The sequence below is a fragment of the Melanotaenia boesemani genome, chromosome 6, assembly GCF_017639745.1.
Source record: "Melanotaenia boesemani isolate fMelBoe1 chromosome 6, fMelBoe1.pri, whole genome shotgun sequence".
Taxonomy (NCBI): domain Eukaryota; kingdom Metazoa; phylum Chordata; class Actinopteri; order Atheriniformes; family Melanotaeniidae; genus Melanotaenia; species Melanotaenia boesemani.
Genome location: NC_055687.1, coordinates 23,825,969 through 23,839,653, shown reverse-complemented (window position 1 = coordinate 23,839,653; position 13,685 = coordinate 23,825,969). Strand labels below are relative to the sequence as shown.

Below are 13,685 nucleotides of genomic sequence, written 5' to 3'. Positions count from 1 at the left end.
ACAATTGGTGGCTGACTAAATACTTTTTTGCCCCACTGTATGCAGTTAACTGCATCTCCTTAGAGAAAGACCTCTTCACCCAGTATCGTTTTTTACAAGGTAGACCACTTTCTGTTGAGGTTGTTCTATAACCGTTTAGTTTAAAGTTGTTGTTGTATAAAGAGTTGTTGTTGAATTACAACACACGTGGTTAAATGCTGTGTGATCCAGCTTCATGTGAGCTTTTCCTTTGTTGGACGAGGCTCTTTCCAACAATATGGACAAAAGCCATTATCATTTCTGGCCTCTTTATTCACCAGTTCTTCTCCAAGAAGACATTCATTTCAAGGTAAAAGAAAGAAAAAAGTTAAATCACAGCAATTTTCAGGTTTATGTTGAGTCCTCTGATTTGTAAACCACTGTAGACATGCTGTATCTTGAAGGTCCCTCTTCTCCGTCTGTAAGGCTGAGTCGGGGTCTCTTGGTGGGCTTCTTTACCAGCGTCGGCTGTAGGAAGAGCATGGGACTGTTCAAGGGCAGGGTGACTGTGCAAACGCTGCAATCTCTGCTGGTCACTTTAACCTGCGTAGCTTCGATGCACACAACAAACAGGCAGTCATGACAGTGTAGCTGGTTTACAGTAGCAACATGAATGTGCACACTTATTATACAGTAGTGAGATACAGACAAGTTTCCATTAGAACAACATACCTGTACTTCGGATGTGATTTTGCAGCGTTTTCATGGACAGCTGTGTGCTGACTGATCTTGTCTTTGGGAAATCAAAGTCTGGGGGATCTGTCTGGGAGGCTACGTGTCTTACCAGAGGTGACACTTGACAGTTGGCATTTACTCGACATTCCTAAACAGTGAAACAAAGAATAAGAACATGTTAGTTTATCATAATCAAATACACAGTTTTAAACCAACTAAAGCTTGAACAGTTGCTAAACTCTGAACATAGCCAAGATGCTACAAAAAGTTTAATGTGTTCTGTTTAACAAAACAAACTTGTCCAAAAAAAAAAAAAAAAAACTTCCATTCACTTACAAATCAGAAGTGATCTTGAGGTAACTTCAGGTCATTTTAACCTTCATTTTATGTACTTAAAAGATGCATCTAAGAAAAGAATAGATAGAATGATGCAACCCACCAGCTGCTTTCCAGTCTGAGCTGGTAACTCACTGAGTGACTGGCATCTTTCCAGATCTAATACAGCATACCAGATATTTAGAAAAATCAAGATTCATGCCAAAGACATCTCCATCTTCCTTTTGTAGACCTCTACCACAGTTATAATTTCCTCTTTGAGGCTAGTTTCTGGTTAGGACAGCTTCCTCTATTGAATTAGTATTGCAGCCTTCACCAACACCTTCTGGTGACACTAAAACCACCCAACGACTTACACAAACAACTTCTCTTCCTTCTATGAACTTGTCAGGTTTAGTGCCCCAGGCAGAACCAGGCCAGGAGTCTCCAGGTTTGCTTTTAAAACTACACAATTTGACCCTAAGTTGAAATTTTGACATCCGATGCAGCCTCCACAAACACAATAATTTACCACGTCGACAATGTCAGCAACCCAAAACTACCCAAAACAAACCGCCTCTTGATAACACGACCTTGCTTGCCACCTGATAACTACTCCCTCCCAGTTATATGATGCGATATTTAAAAAAAAAAAGAAAAAACTATTAATAGTCAAATAGTAATTTTTACACAATACAATATCATTTAAATCATTTTAACCTACAACATGCCCTTACACTGTTCAACTAGTGACGATCAGAAGTAATAACTGTGCTGCTATTTTGGTATATCACTCACTATCACAAATGTAATAACTGCATTACATATAATAAAGATGAAGGGTGCAGAACAAACTATTTTAATGTGTGGTTGGAGAAATATTAGTATATATTTTATCTACTATGAGGAGGGCCTAATATTGTAGCCGATGGGTGTTTTTTTTTCGGGTTTAAAACTCCAATCCTCCTTTTTTTTTGCTATTTTAAAACGTTCTCAATGGTCTTTAAATTGTGATTGTGAAGTTTTAGCCAAAATCACAAAGCTGTGCAATTTTCCAGGACTCTGCTTCTGCAGAGGCCCAGTAGCTCATTAGAAATTGGCCGCTGAGTTGTGGGCGGAGACAGCGATGCTCAGACACCTCCCACTGCATCAGCTTGTATGTAATAACTTCTGCTGAGTAAAATTAAACGCTAAACACAACTTCAGTATACATTATTACTATTTATTAAGCCTCTGTAAAACGCAAATCTACACTGCTTTAACAGCTAAAGTTAGGTTAAGTTAGAAATAGAGTTGCCACAGCATAATGCACTGGCGTTGTTGCCCCATTGATACACCTATTAGCCTGAGCTGCTGCGACTGCTATTAGCTAATATGAACTAACGAGCCTGCCGCTAACTAAATTAATGTCAGCATAAGCACAATAATCAGAACTGCTTGTAACTCAGAGCATGTTTGAGAAACACGGGGATCTATATAATCTAAGAACTGCCAACCTCTCGTTCATCTAAAAACAGCAGCTAACGTTACTCTGCAGTGCATGGCAGCACCGTGAACAGTTGTCACAGCCATGTAAACAATAAATAAATCTAATGCTGGCGTCAAACGAGGCTGCGCTTAAATATCTGGCGCTGAACTCCTCCAGATACTAACAACTCTTGCATATGATCCAAAGACACAATCAACAGTGGCTGAGCTACGTTAGCTGCTAACATGCTCACAGGCTAACGGGGTAAGCAGGCCTGCACAGTGAAGCGACACAAAATTAAATCACTTCCAGCTCCCACCGTTAGAGTTGTGTCCCGGACAGTCGGTGCCGATCCAGCCTTTAACTTCAGGTGTTGGGCGAAGCCGGCTTGGTATGCACCTAAGTTGTGGAAGCAGTCCTCTTTAAAATGCTGACTGCACACGTGCAAAACTTTGGGAAACTTTCTTGGTATATTACCAGCAAAAATAAAATCCATCCACTGCGTCTTCAGGGGCTCAGATGAAGGGAGTGAAAAAAGACTTTTGTGCTCGTTCACGCAGCCATCAACAGAACAACTGCCGTGCTTCGCTCGCACCTTGGCCATGTGTGCTCTTAAAGTTAACACGCCCCTACCTTTGCGTAACTCCCCCCACTGCCGAATTTTAAAAACACTTGAAACTGCAAGGGTTGGGGTGGGATGTTTGGTGTGATCAGGAAGCGGAGAGTGGACGGGTCGGGATGCACAGGCAGAAATGATTGACGGACAGCAGCTCAGCTCACTGACAAAATGCAAAGCGCAATTCACAAAGCACCTACATCACAGAGCGGTCTTTGAGGTTGAAGACTTTTCCCCTCCTGAAGCTCCTCAGCTACACATGACGTGGGGAGGGAGGGGGTTGTGTGTGTGTGTGTGTGTGGTTTGGCGGGGGGGGGGGCATTGTTTTAACCATGGAAAGCACTTTGTGCTGCATTTATGTATGAAAAGTGCTCTATAAATAAAGACTGACTGATTGATTGATTGATTGATTGACATGAACAAGGTGGTCCTGAACCGTATCAGTCTGAGCAGTTAGTGCTGACCTGTCAGCAGCCCCCGTAGCTCTGGAAAGTTGTGGGGACTCCCAGCAGGTTGTGGCAGCTGCAGAAGTGCCGCTGTACACCATTGCCACAATTTGACCTGCTGTATGTCACCAGATGAGGATTAGTAGGTAAAGAATAAAGTCTGGTGTTACTTTCACACCCCTCAAAACCACAAAACAGTCACATTTCAGGAGTATTTATTCAGAAACTCAGTGAAAGATTAAAAGTCTGAAAGTAGCAAATCTGTACACCATATAAGTTCACCTCCCTTCATATGCTTTGGTGGGTGTTTTTTTTTTTTTTTTTTTTGCCTGCAAGGCAAGGACCCATCTGTTTGCATCTGGAGCTAGAGCAAGGGGCTGTTTTTTTTTCTCCTCGTGATGTAGATAACCTCTCTGTCACAAAAAACATAACTTGGTTTTACCTTGTAGAGGGCCTTATGAGCCTTTTTTTACCCACAAAATCCTGTTTAAAATAAATAAAAAACAAACTAATTTTATCAACAGTATATGTGATTTTCATCACAATTAAGCAATACTATTGTTTACAGCTCAGAAAACACATTTTTGGGTGCACAGCCCCTTTAATGGTTTGCAGGAAAAACAATGGCACCCGCTCGGCGAGATTTAGAAGGCGGGTCAGTCAGCAGGGGACGGGTACATGGGAGTAAATGGTAAATAGTCTGTATTTATAAAGCGCTTTTACTGTACCTGGCATGATACCCAAAGCACTTTACATCATACATCACAATCACCCATTCACACACACATTCACACACTGATGGGGGAAGCTGCCATGCAAGGCGCTCAACCACAGTATCCACAATGGGTTGAGTGGTCATTTCCCCTCTGGATGTCACATGGGGAGAGATTTCAGACTCACCCATTCAAGCGCAATTTGCTAAAAAGTAGTGCAAGCAAGTTAGAGAGGAGACAGGATTTTCTCATTTTGGGGAATTGTTTTTTGGCAATGGGGACATATGACTGTAAGAAAACCTTTATAAAGTGAATTTTGCACAATATGGGAATTTGTTAATGGCTCGGTTGAATTATTAGCATCTGACAGAAAAACTAAACTGACTGGTAAAGATACAGGCTATCCGCTTGATGGTGACTTGATAGAAGGCACAGCATCCAGCTTTAAATGTAACTTTATTGGTGAAGCCCATTTCTTTCTGCTGCCAGTTGGTGAAACAGTCTTCTGTGTAGTATTAACTGCAAACCAATGTGTGGTTTGTTATATTGCTGTGACAAAGAAACCTTATCCATTGCTCTCTCACAGCAAAGTGTTTCGGTAGATGATGAAAGCTAACGTCATTATCTTTCTTCTTAGCATTGCAACCCGCACCCTGCACGGGTGGTGCAGAGGGAGTTTGCTGTTTAAATGGAGAGGAAAGTGTTTGCAGGTGGAAAGAAGATTTACCAAAACAAAAGAGGCATGGATCTTTCAAATTCAAAATCGATAATAAAAAATAACAAAGTTAATTATAAAGCCACCATTTTGTACACATTTCTTTCAGATTGTAGTCTGCAAAGTGCAACAGTGTCCACTGGAAGTCTCTTAAAATAGAAAGACAATTAGCTGGATAGTAACAGAACTTTGCTAGAGCAACTGAAAGAATCATATCAGCTAAGTTGTTTGAGGAATCATATTAATGCAAAGTTGTCTTCTTAACAAATGAAGGCCAAGCATCAACATTATTTATTGAGTTGGGACATTTTAAGTTTTTCTGAAGGCAGACTGATTTGTTTGTTCCACTCATGAGGTTATATTATCTGCAGCAGAAAGCAGAGACAGTCCAGTAGCGCAGTAAAAGCTGGTATAACAAGATCAAGCCTAACGAAGGCAGCTGACATTTTACACGTCGACAGAAATATTGGTTTTCATGGAGATCTATTTTATCGCCAGCATTCCAGTCCAGTGAGGACTAGTCCAGAGAGTGAGGAAGTATCCTTCCTCCCTCTTTGGCTTTTCCTAAAGTCAGAAACTAATTCAGTTTCCGAGGACAAACATTGTATTCAGTGCAGTCTGGATATACCGATTAGCAGCCAGCAATACGTGCTTATCTTGTCTTACTTGCTAAGTGTGTATGAAATTAAGCAACACTTATTATAAAAGTTTCTAGCAATAAACCAAACTAAGTAAAAATTGATAAGTTTGATGTCATTTTTTAATGCTGAGTTAAGACATACAGCACCTCTTAATCTTTGAAAACCTCTGCTGTAATACATGAGCACTATTATAAGCAGGTTGGTTTACATGAGGAAAAACTGTTATACATCATTGCTTTCTTAAGTTTAAATTAATTCTTAAAGCATTTTTCTGTCTGACATTTAAGTCTTCCCAACCTTTGTCTAGTTTTAGTAGAAATCAAACTATACAGCACATGGAAGACACCATGGGATATCTTCTAGTAGACTTTCAGCCATGCTGAAACAAACACAGGGCCTTATAGAAAGTCATTAATCACAGTCTATTATGATTCAATTAATACAATAGAGCTGCCACGACTTTAATTACCATGGACACTATAAATGCAGTTGCTTTTTGAGCATTAGATGTAGTAAAGAGAAAATGTGAAATTTTGATAAGGGCCAGTACAGCTCATTAATCCCATTACAATGCAAGTTTGGTGTACTGGCACTGGTTATAATTGTTTACCACATATTTTGCTCCAAAATCCAAGTTGTATGGAGACTCATGATTAGTGTTTCATCTCTGAGCACTAATGTCTTATAAGTGTTCTTGCAAACGAATCAGTATACAGTTAATCTTCTTAGATAAAGACGTATTCACCCAGTATCGTTTTTATAAGGTACGCCACTTTCTGTTGAGGCTGTTCTATAAGTGTTTATTATAAAGTCTCTGAACTTGTGAAAATGTCAGTGATATCACTATTGTCATGTTTTTGCAGACAACCACTGATGCCAGAAGAACTTATCTAGTAAGTGGTCAAGTTCTGGACCTGTCGATTCTAAGTTGTACTCATATGGTGGATGGAAATAATCACAACCCCCTGCTCTATTTATTTCTTTTTTTTTTTTTAAAGCTAATTTTTGGGAGCAGATTTGAAAAATATTAAATTTTGTCAGCGAGAGTTGTTGTTGGATTACAACACACGTAACATGGTTATATGCTGTGTGGTCCAGCTTCATGTGAGCTTTTCCTTTGTTGGACGAGGCTCTTTCCAACGACAATATGGAGAAAAGCCATTATCATTTCTGGCCTCTTTATTCACCAGTTCTTCTCCAAGAAGACATTCATTTCAAGGTAAAAGAAAGAAAAAAGTTAAACCACAGCAATCTTCAGGTTTATGTTGAGTCCTCTGATTTGTAAACCACTGTAGACATGCTGTATCTTGAAGGTCCCTCTTCTCCGTCTGTAAGGCTGAGTCGGGGTCTCTTGGTGGGCTTCTTTACCAGCGTCGGCTGTAGGAAGAGCATGGGACTGTTCAAGGGCAGGGTGACTGTGCAAACGCTGCAATCTCTGCTGGTCACTTTAACCTGCGTAGCTTCGATGCACACAACAAACAGGCAGTCATGACAGTGTAGCTGGTTTACAGTAGCAACATGAATGTGCACACTTATTATACAGTAGTGAGAGACAGACAAGTTTCCATTAGAACAACATACCTGTACTCCGGATGTGATTTTGCAGCGTTTTCATGGACAGCTGTGTGCTGACTGATCTTGTCTTTGGGAAATCAAAGTCTGGGGGATCTGTCTGGGAGGCTACGTGTCTTACCAGAGGTGACACTTGACAGTTGGCATTTACTCGACATTCCTAAACAGTGAAACAAAGAATAAGAACATGTTAGTTTATCATAATCAAATATACAGTTTTAAACCTACTAAAGCTTGAACAGTTGCTAAACGCTGTAGCAACTGTGCAAACGTGTAGCCAAGATGCTACAAAAAGTTTAATGTGTTCTGTTTAACAAAACAAACTTGTCCAAAAAAAAACAAAACTTCCATTCACTTACAAATCAGAAGTGATCTTGAGGTAACTTCAGGTCATTTTAACCCTCATTCTATGTACTTAAAAGATGCATATAAGAAAAGAATAGATAGAATGATGCAACCCACCAGCTGCTTTCCAGTCTGAGCTGGTAACTCACTGAGTGACTGGCATCTTTCCAGATCTAATACAGCATACCAGATATTTAGAAAAATCAAGATTTGTGCCAAAGACATCTCCATCTTCCTCTTGTAGACCTCTACCACAGTTATAATTTCCTCTTTGAGGCTAGTTTCTGGTTAGGACAGCTTCCTCTATTGAATTAGTATTGCAGCCTTCACCAACACCTTCTGGTGACACTAAAACCCCCCAGTGTATTCACTTCCAACCAGTTAACCATGTGTGATTCAGATTTATTTAATCTTTTGCAGCTTTTTAAAAGATTGCTTTGAATGTGCTTTGTGACTGTATAAACCTGGACATGTATGGATGGCTTGTCCAAATACTAAACCTTTGTTATTCAGCTTCATCTAACAAATTCTCACATATAATATTCAAATATATATATTTATATTATTTGCTATCTTTATTGGTTATTTGCAAAAGCACCCTTTATGTGTATTTCTGACTTACAGGGACTACATGAACTATATAGTAGTGACAACTTTGTTCCTCCCCCACATCAAGTATCTTGATCCCTTTGGTTGAAGCACGCCAGTGTTGCATGGTACATCCAGTCACATGAGCTGTATTTCATTTTAAAGTGCTTTGCTGGCTCTTCGTTATATTTTGGGGGTCTACAGGAACAGAATCCCGTGCTGTAATGATCTACAGCTGAGCGCGCGGTGACCCTACAAAAACTTTGTATCTAAATAATCAGTAGCTCCACGTTTTGTTTAAAAATAACCTCACAGCTTTGTGTGCTTACATATATGGGTGCTGGTGAATCTTCCGGTGGACTCATCAGAGTGGGAATTGCCCCATCTTTGAGCAGTAACCGTCTGGAAAACCCAGCACAGAACTGTGCACGGTTTAGGAAGCAGTCCTCCGTAAAATGAAGCGAGCACAGTACGAGGTTGGGGCTGTACTGCTGAGGGACAGTGTTAAATATGAATCTCAGCCATTGGTTCTTCTCCTCGTCTTCCTTTGGGAGCCCATATAAAGGGTATTTGCGTTCGCAATGAAGAATGCAGCGTCTTCTCGACATGGCGATGTCACTAACAAAACCTGTCTTGTTATATGGTGGGTAACATCCAACTTAGTGCCCCATTACCGCCACCTTCAGCTCCGGGGTGCGGGTCACGCTATAATTCATAGCAATCCAGAGTCCCTAAAACCCCAAGATATTTCTTCAGTTTTAAACGACTTACACAAACAACTTCTCTTCCTTCTATGAACTTGTCAGGTTTAATGCCTCAGCCATAACCTGACCAGCAGTCTCCAGATTTGCTTTTAAAGCTATGCAATTTCACCTTCACTTGAAATGTCGACATTCCACTATGAAAAATAAGGAATACAACTGTTCCATCTTGTATTAAGGTTTCAGCATTTTTTTTTTTATAGTGATGCGTTTACTGACGTCTCAGGAAACTTGCTGTGCTGTGTATGTTTAGCTCAGATTAGGTTGGGGCCTCCTTAAAAATAAATAAAACTTAGTTTTAATAATAATAATAATATTAATAATAAATACTACAGAAAAACTAAACTGACTGGTAAAGATACAGGCTATCCACTTGATGGTGACTTGATAGAAGGCACAGCATCCAGCTTTAAATGTAACTTTATTGGTAAAGCCCATTTCTTTCTGCTGCCAGTTGGTGAAACAGTCTTCTGTGTAGTATTGACAGCAAACCAATGTGTGGTTTGTTATATTGCTGTGACAAAGAAACCTTATCCATTGCTCTCTCACAGCAAAGTGTTTCAGTAGATGATGAAATCTAACGTCATTATCTTTCTTCTTAGCATTGCAACCCTCCCAAAGGAAGTTTGCTGTTTAGGAAAGCATATATCTAGATAGATAGATTAATCTTCCTAGCTTTTTGCATGACCTCATATCTAGCTGTATATGTTTTAATCATAAGAATGGTTGCTTGAGAGAGCATCTGTGTTTCTGTGCTGTTGTAGAAGCAACAAATGGATACTGTAATCCCCTATCTGACTTTTGACTCAATTTACCAATGATGTTTGCACAGAAATGTATTCTTACACAACACAACCCAGACATTTGAAACAGTTTGATGTACTGAGTTTCACTTCTGCCCTTTAAGCAGCCTTGCCTTTCAGTTTTAGTAAAACCAGTGTCATACTGGTCCCATAGCATTGATCTGTGAAGTATAGCAAACAAATCCAATAATGTTGGTTACTATGCCACTGGCCAGGAAAAACAAACTGCATACCCTGATCAGGGATCGCTGGGTCTTTAGGGAAGTCTTCCTCTTATAGTCAAAAACATAATTCTTGGAGATGTCTCTGAAGTAACACACAACGCCATCCATACTCTAGCTGTCATGGACCATGCAAGAAAATCTAGGAATTCAAATGTGATAATGGACTTGCTGCAAAAAGAAAAAAAGACAAAAATATTCTAATGAGTGAGTTTCTCAGTTTCCTTCAGCATAAAATTGCGTATGCATTTTTTTCTTGTTTGTTTTACATTGTTTTATGACTGCATATAAACCAGAACACAAGTGGAAAATTTGCCATTGCTACTGCTACTAATTTAAATTTAAAGCTAACCTTGCCAAGTCTGATCACAGTCTACTTCCTCCCTCATCCTTACCGGAAGCAAGGCACATAGCTTTTACCTGCCTGCATTGATTAGCTATTCTTATTACCGATTGGAGGAGTTCATATGGTTTATCTTGGTGGTGTTTGAATAAAAAGACAAGAACTAGCCGAGATTGAGGATTAAGTGATCATCAACATAAAAATGATCCCAGTCAACTCAAATGATGCCAATCACATTATTGAGTTATTATCATTACAGGCAGGCCTATTTGAAGGTGTGTTAAACCACATGGCAGGTATTACACACAGTGACACTGGTACTGGATACAAACAGGCATATCTGGACCATCTGTACGCTGTCCATTCCATTATTGTAATTTGGGAATGCATTACATATTTTTTTCTTCTTTCTTACAAGTTTTAATTCTGTACTTGGCGCTCTCAGAGATGTGATGGATTCATCCTTGATGTCTACATTCTCCTGCAGGTTAACTAGCTGGTTTGTGCAGAACCCTTACATAGTTACAGAAAGGCTAAACTTAGAGAAATGAGATGAACATGTGAGTCTTACAGGTCCAGTACATACAAGTAAATGGTGATGGTGGTAGGCATTAGAGGGCTGATGTCAAGTGGTGAGTGGAAATAAAGATCGAGAAGCTGGATAATCCTTTTTATGTCTTGCTGGGACGTCTGATCCACTGCAAATCTGAGCAGCTTACTGAATAACATATTTTCAGACTTAGACAAGTTGATGTGTTGTATTTAAGATTTAAGTTTTTCTTTTTAAGGACATGATATGATTTTTTTTCTACCAATAAACTGCTGCTAACATAAATAGTTTTCTGGTACAGCAGCAAAAACAAGTTGACACTTAAACGTCTAAAAAAACTAACTGATTTATAATTTAATATAAAAAAGTACTTACAGTAAACTGAGACGAGCCTATGAAAACTATAAACATTTTCATCCTTCAGTACTGAGCAGCGTTAAATATTTACCAAATGCTAGAACGAGACTTGGCCAACAGATTCTGAGTCAGATATTTCTTTTCTGATGGGAGATTTTCTAACTTTGACTCCAGGATTGTGTGGACAGTTAGCTCCTGAACACATAACATTTTACGTGACAGTTTGTATTTCATCATCAACAGCTGAGTGTGACTCTTTCACTCCGTGTTTCATCCAGGTGCCAGCCTCCATGTGGCAGACAGCCGTTACTTTTGGTTCCACCACAGTGAAGGGGACACCATGACCGTTCAGGAACCTCGAGACATGGACCTCTGCTCAGCGCTGTGGGCTGTGGTTTCCTATGTTGTAGCAGACCTGCAAGACATGCTGCCCAAGTAGCATGTCAACAAGAATAATAGGATTATATTTTGATTGATCAAAATACAATTTTTATTTGTTTTGAAATATGCTAATGTGTACTATTAAAACAAAGGGCATGTAAAAGTTTATAGAAAACCCTATCCAGTGGGGCTGAGGTTTATATGATGAGGATATAAAGAGATTTTAAATATTGTTTTTGTTTTTATAGCAAAGAACACATTAGATTTAACATCATTCCAAATGAAAAAGTGAATCATGGGTTCTGGTGTTCTGTCTTAGATGAGTACTGGACAAAGAGATTTGTGGATTTTCTCAGGTACTGCATTATATGTTGTGCTGCAGAGGACATGTTTTTTGATCTGTGACAGTGAGAGATAAACTTAGAAGTTCAATTAGTGAGTTTTTTGCATGAATAGTGCTGACCATTGGTGAGCCAAAGAAAACAAACAATTATGAGCTCAGACAAGATAAAATAATGCTGTAAAGTTATTTTGTTTTTTTTATCTTTTTACTGTTTAAAGCTTGCTGTTTGTGTTTTCCGTCAATTTTTTTCTGGTTCCACTACCATATTGTAAAATATTACACCAAAAATATTAGCCCATCAATAAAGAACAGATTGTTGTCTCACATCTACTTCTGCTGTAATTATTTATAATTTGGCTGATTAAACATTTTCCAAAAAGTGTAAGACATGGTGACCTCAAAAGTAGCCTATTCCTCTCCAGTTTGTGAGAATAAGAGTAACAAAGAATGGAGAAGTGAAGACATGATGAGGGGAAGAAACGGGCAGATCTAAAAGAAGAGGAAGAAACTAGAATTAATCACCGCTATTGCTATGCAGACATTACAAACAGCTACAACAAACACACAGCTGGGACTCTTACCCCATGAACTGATAAGTCAGCAGCCCCAGTGGGTGATGTCAGGCTTAGTCAGTGCTCATATGGTCAATGTGTTCACTTTTTTTTTTTTTGGGCGAGCCAGACATTTATACCTTTTTGTCCGTGTCTGGTGAGTTTTCCCCGTGTGTTAACGACTGATTCACCCTGACATCTCTCTTTATGGAGAAACACAGTCTGCTGCTCTGAACACAACTGAGTCATAAATGTGCTCAATGTAAAAACCTCATGCAGACCTGAACATCACGTCATCTTCATGTAGAAGGCGAGTCCAGCTGACTGCTGTTCAAAACACCATTAAAAAGTCGTGAATTTCGCTGTTTTATATAAATGCGATGTCAGTTTGACTTGCAGTGGTTTGGTGGTTTATTTCTTTTATTTAAACCGCGTCACTTTTGTTTTAGTTATTTGCTTTGTCACTTTTGTTTTTTCTCAACTGGGGAACAGCCTTGTTGCAACACGGTCCAGTTTATAGTGCGACACGTAGTACCAGCAAGTACTCCCAAGTAAAACTACTACTTTACAACTAAAAATAATTTAATAAGCGGCATTGTATGCTTTTTTATGCGACAGCAATCAACCACTCTTAAACGGATATGACCAGTTTGGTACACCATTCATTTAGCTTATAGATAATTCAACTCACCAGAGACAGAAGGAATTAACTCAATGTCCACACCATGCTCTGTGGACTGGTATTGTAACTGGATTGTAACCACTTGTTTGGTTGTTTTAAACTCCTCAACTTTAAGCTTCATTAATAAGAAAAAATAATGTAGTTAAAACTTGTTTGTTCACAATGCTGAACAGCTGATTGGAGTAATTCTTCTCATTGACAGATCTGAGAGAAATATTGTCTGAGAGAAATGAAAAATATGGAATGGACAATTTCCACTGATGTTCCCATCAGCTGAATTCTGGCTTGGTGTAAGAGGGTAAAATTTTATCACAGTTTCAACTAGAAAAAAATGACTAGTGTAGGTAATAGTGAGGTAACCAATATGATGGCATGGCAGGCTGAGCTTGATGTCTTTTTTCGTGGTTTTCCCCTCCAGGTTGTATTTGGAGTGATGGGCAAGCTGAGGTGCTGCTTAACAGTGACACTGCAGCTCGTTCATTGATCAGAGAATCCTCACTCATGGGCATCACATCTCTGCAGGAGTGCTGAAGTTGTGCAAACACTGCCATGCTCATCGCTATAGGCAGATATGATTTGCA

The 13,685-nt window shown here is 39.3% G+C and overlaps 4 protein-coding genes and 1 long non-coding RNA gene across 8 annotated transcripts in view; 2 read left to right on the top strand and 3 right to left on the bottom strand.

The window, feature by feature from the left end:
- Positions 1-12,195, top strand: part of LOC121641602 (carboxypeptidase Q-like) — a 29,385-nt gene extending 17,190 nt beyond the window's left edge. For both annotated transcript variants that reach the window (XM_041987837.1, XM_041987836.1), the window contains exon 11: positions 11,426-12,195. In XM_041987837.1, the coding sequence (XP_041843771.1) occupies positions 11,426-11,586 (161 nt within the window). In that variant the 3' untranslated portion in view covers positions 11,587-12,195. The remainder of the gene's footprint in view (positions 1-11,425) is intronic.
- Positions 122-6,741, top strand: LOC121641611. Its single transcript, XR_006010737.1, has 3 exons — positions 122-154; positions 3,682-3,684; positions 6,653-6,741. It is a non-coding gene; the product is annotated as an uncharacterized LOC121641611 (long non-coding RNA).
- On the bottom strand, positions 274-3,109 carry LOC121641606. Of its 2 annotated transcripts, XM_041987845.1 has the most exons (4): positions 2,954-3,109; positions 2,796-2,875; positions 691-841; positions 274-569 (listed from the first exon to the last, which is right to left on the bottom strand). In XM_041987845.1, the coding sequence occupies exons 1-4, from the start codon at positions 3,078-3,080 to the stop codon at positions 370-372; spliced, it is 558 nt and encodes a 185-aa protein (XP_041843779.1). In that variant the 5' UTR covers positions 3,081-3,109; the 3' UTR covers positions 274-369. The 2 variants fall into 2 exon arrangements, with proteins under 2 accessions (XP_041843779.1, XP_041843778.1); XM_041987844.1 differs by having other exon boundaries at positions 2,796-3,107.
- LOC121641607 lies at positions 5,844-8,735 on the bottom strand. The gene is made up of 3 exons (XM_041987846.1): positions 8,442-8,735; positions 7,189-7,339; positions 5,844-7,067 (listed from the first exon to the last, which is right to left on the bottom strand). The coding sequence occupies exons 1-3, from the start codon at positions 8,718-8,720 to the stop codon at positions 6,868-6,870; spliced, it is 630 nt and encodes a 209-aa protein (XP_041843780.1). The 5' UTR covers positions 8,721-8,735; the 3' UTR covers positions 5,844-6,867.
- LOC121641608 overlaps positions 5,844-13,685 on the bottom strand; it is a 29,177-nt gene continuing 21,335 nt past the window's right edge. Inside the window, exons 4-5 of one of the 2 annotated variants that reach the window (XR_006010736.1) lie at positions 7,861-7,863; positions 5,844-6,199 (exon numbers count right to left, since the gene is read on the bottom strand). The gene's annotated coding sequence lies outside the window, so the exon portion shown is untranslated. Of the gene's footprint in view, positions 6,911-7,860; positions 7,864-13,685 lie in introns of both variants that reach the window. The other variant, XM_041987848.1, reaches the window with a different exon arrangement.

Coding starts and splice junctions, on each gene's coding strand:
- LOC121641606 (XM_041987844.1), bottom strand. CDS start 3,080: ATGGCCAAGGTGCGAGCGAAGCACGGCAGTTGTTCTGTTGATGGCTGC. Junction 842..2,795: donor TCCGGGACACAACTCTAACG/GTGGGAGCTGGA, acceptor TTCACTGTTTAG/GAATGTCGAGTAAATGCCAA. Junction 570..690: donor AAATCACATCCGAAGTACAG/GTATGTTGTTCT, acceptor TGTGCATCGAAG/CTACGCAGGTTAAAGTGACC.
- LOC121641607 (XM_041987846.1), bottom strand. CDS start 8,720: ATGTCGAGAAGACGCTGCATTCTTCATTGCGAACGCAAATACCCTTTA. Junction 7,340..8,441: donor ATTCACCAGCACCCATATAT/GTAAGCACACAA, acceptor TTCACTGTTTAG/GAATGTCGAGTAAATGCCAA. Junction 7,068..7,188: donor AAATCACATCCGGAGTACAG/GTATGTTGTTCT, acceptor TGTGCATCGAAG/CTACGCAGGTTAAAGTGACC.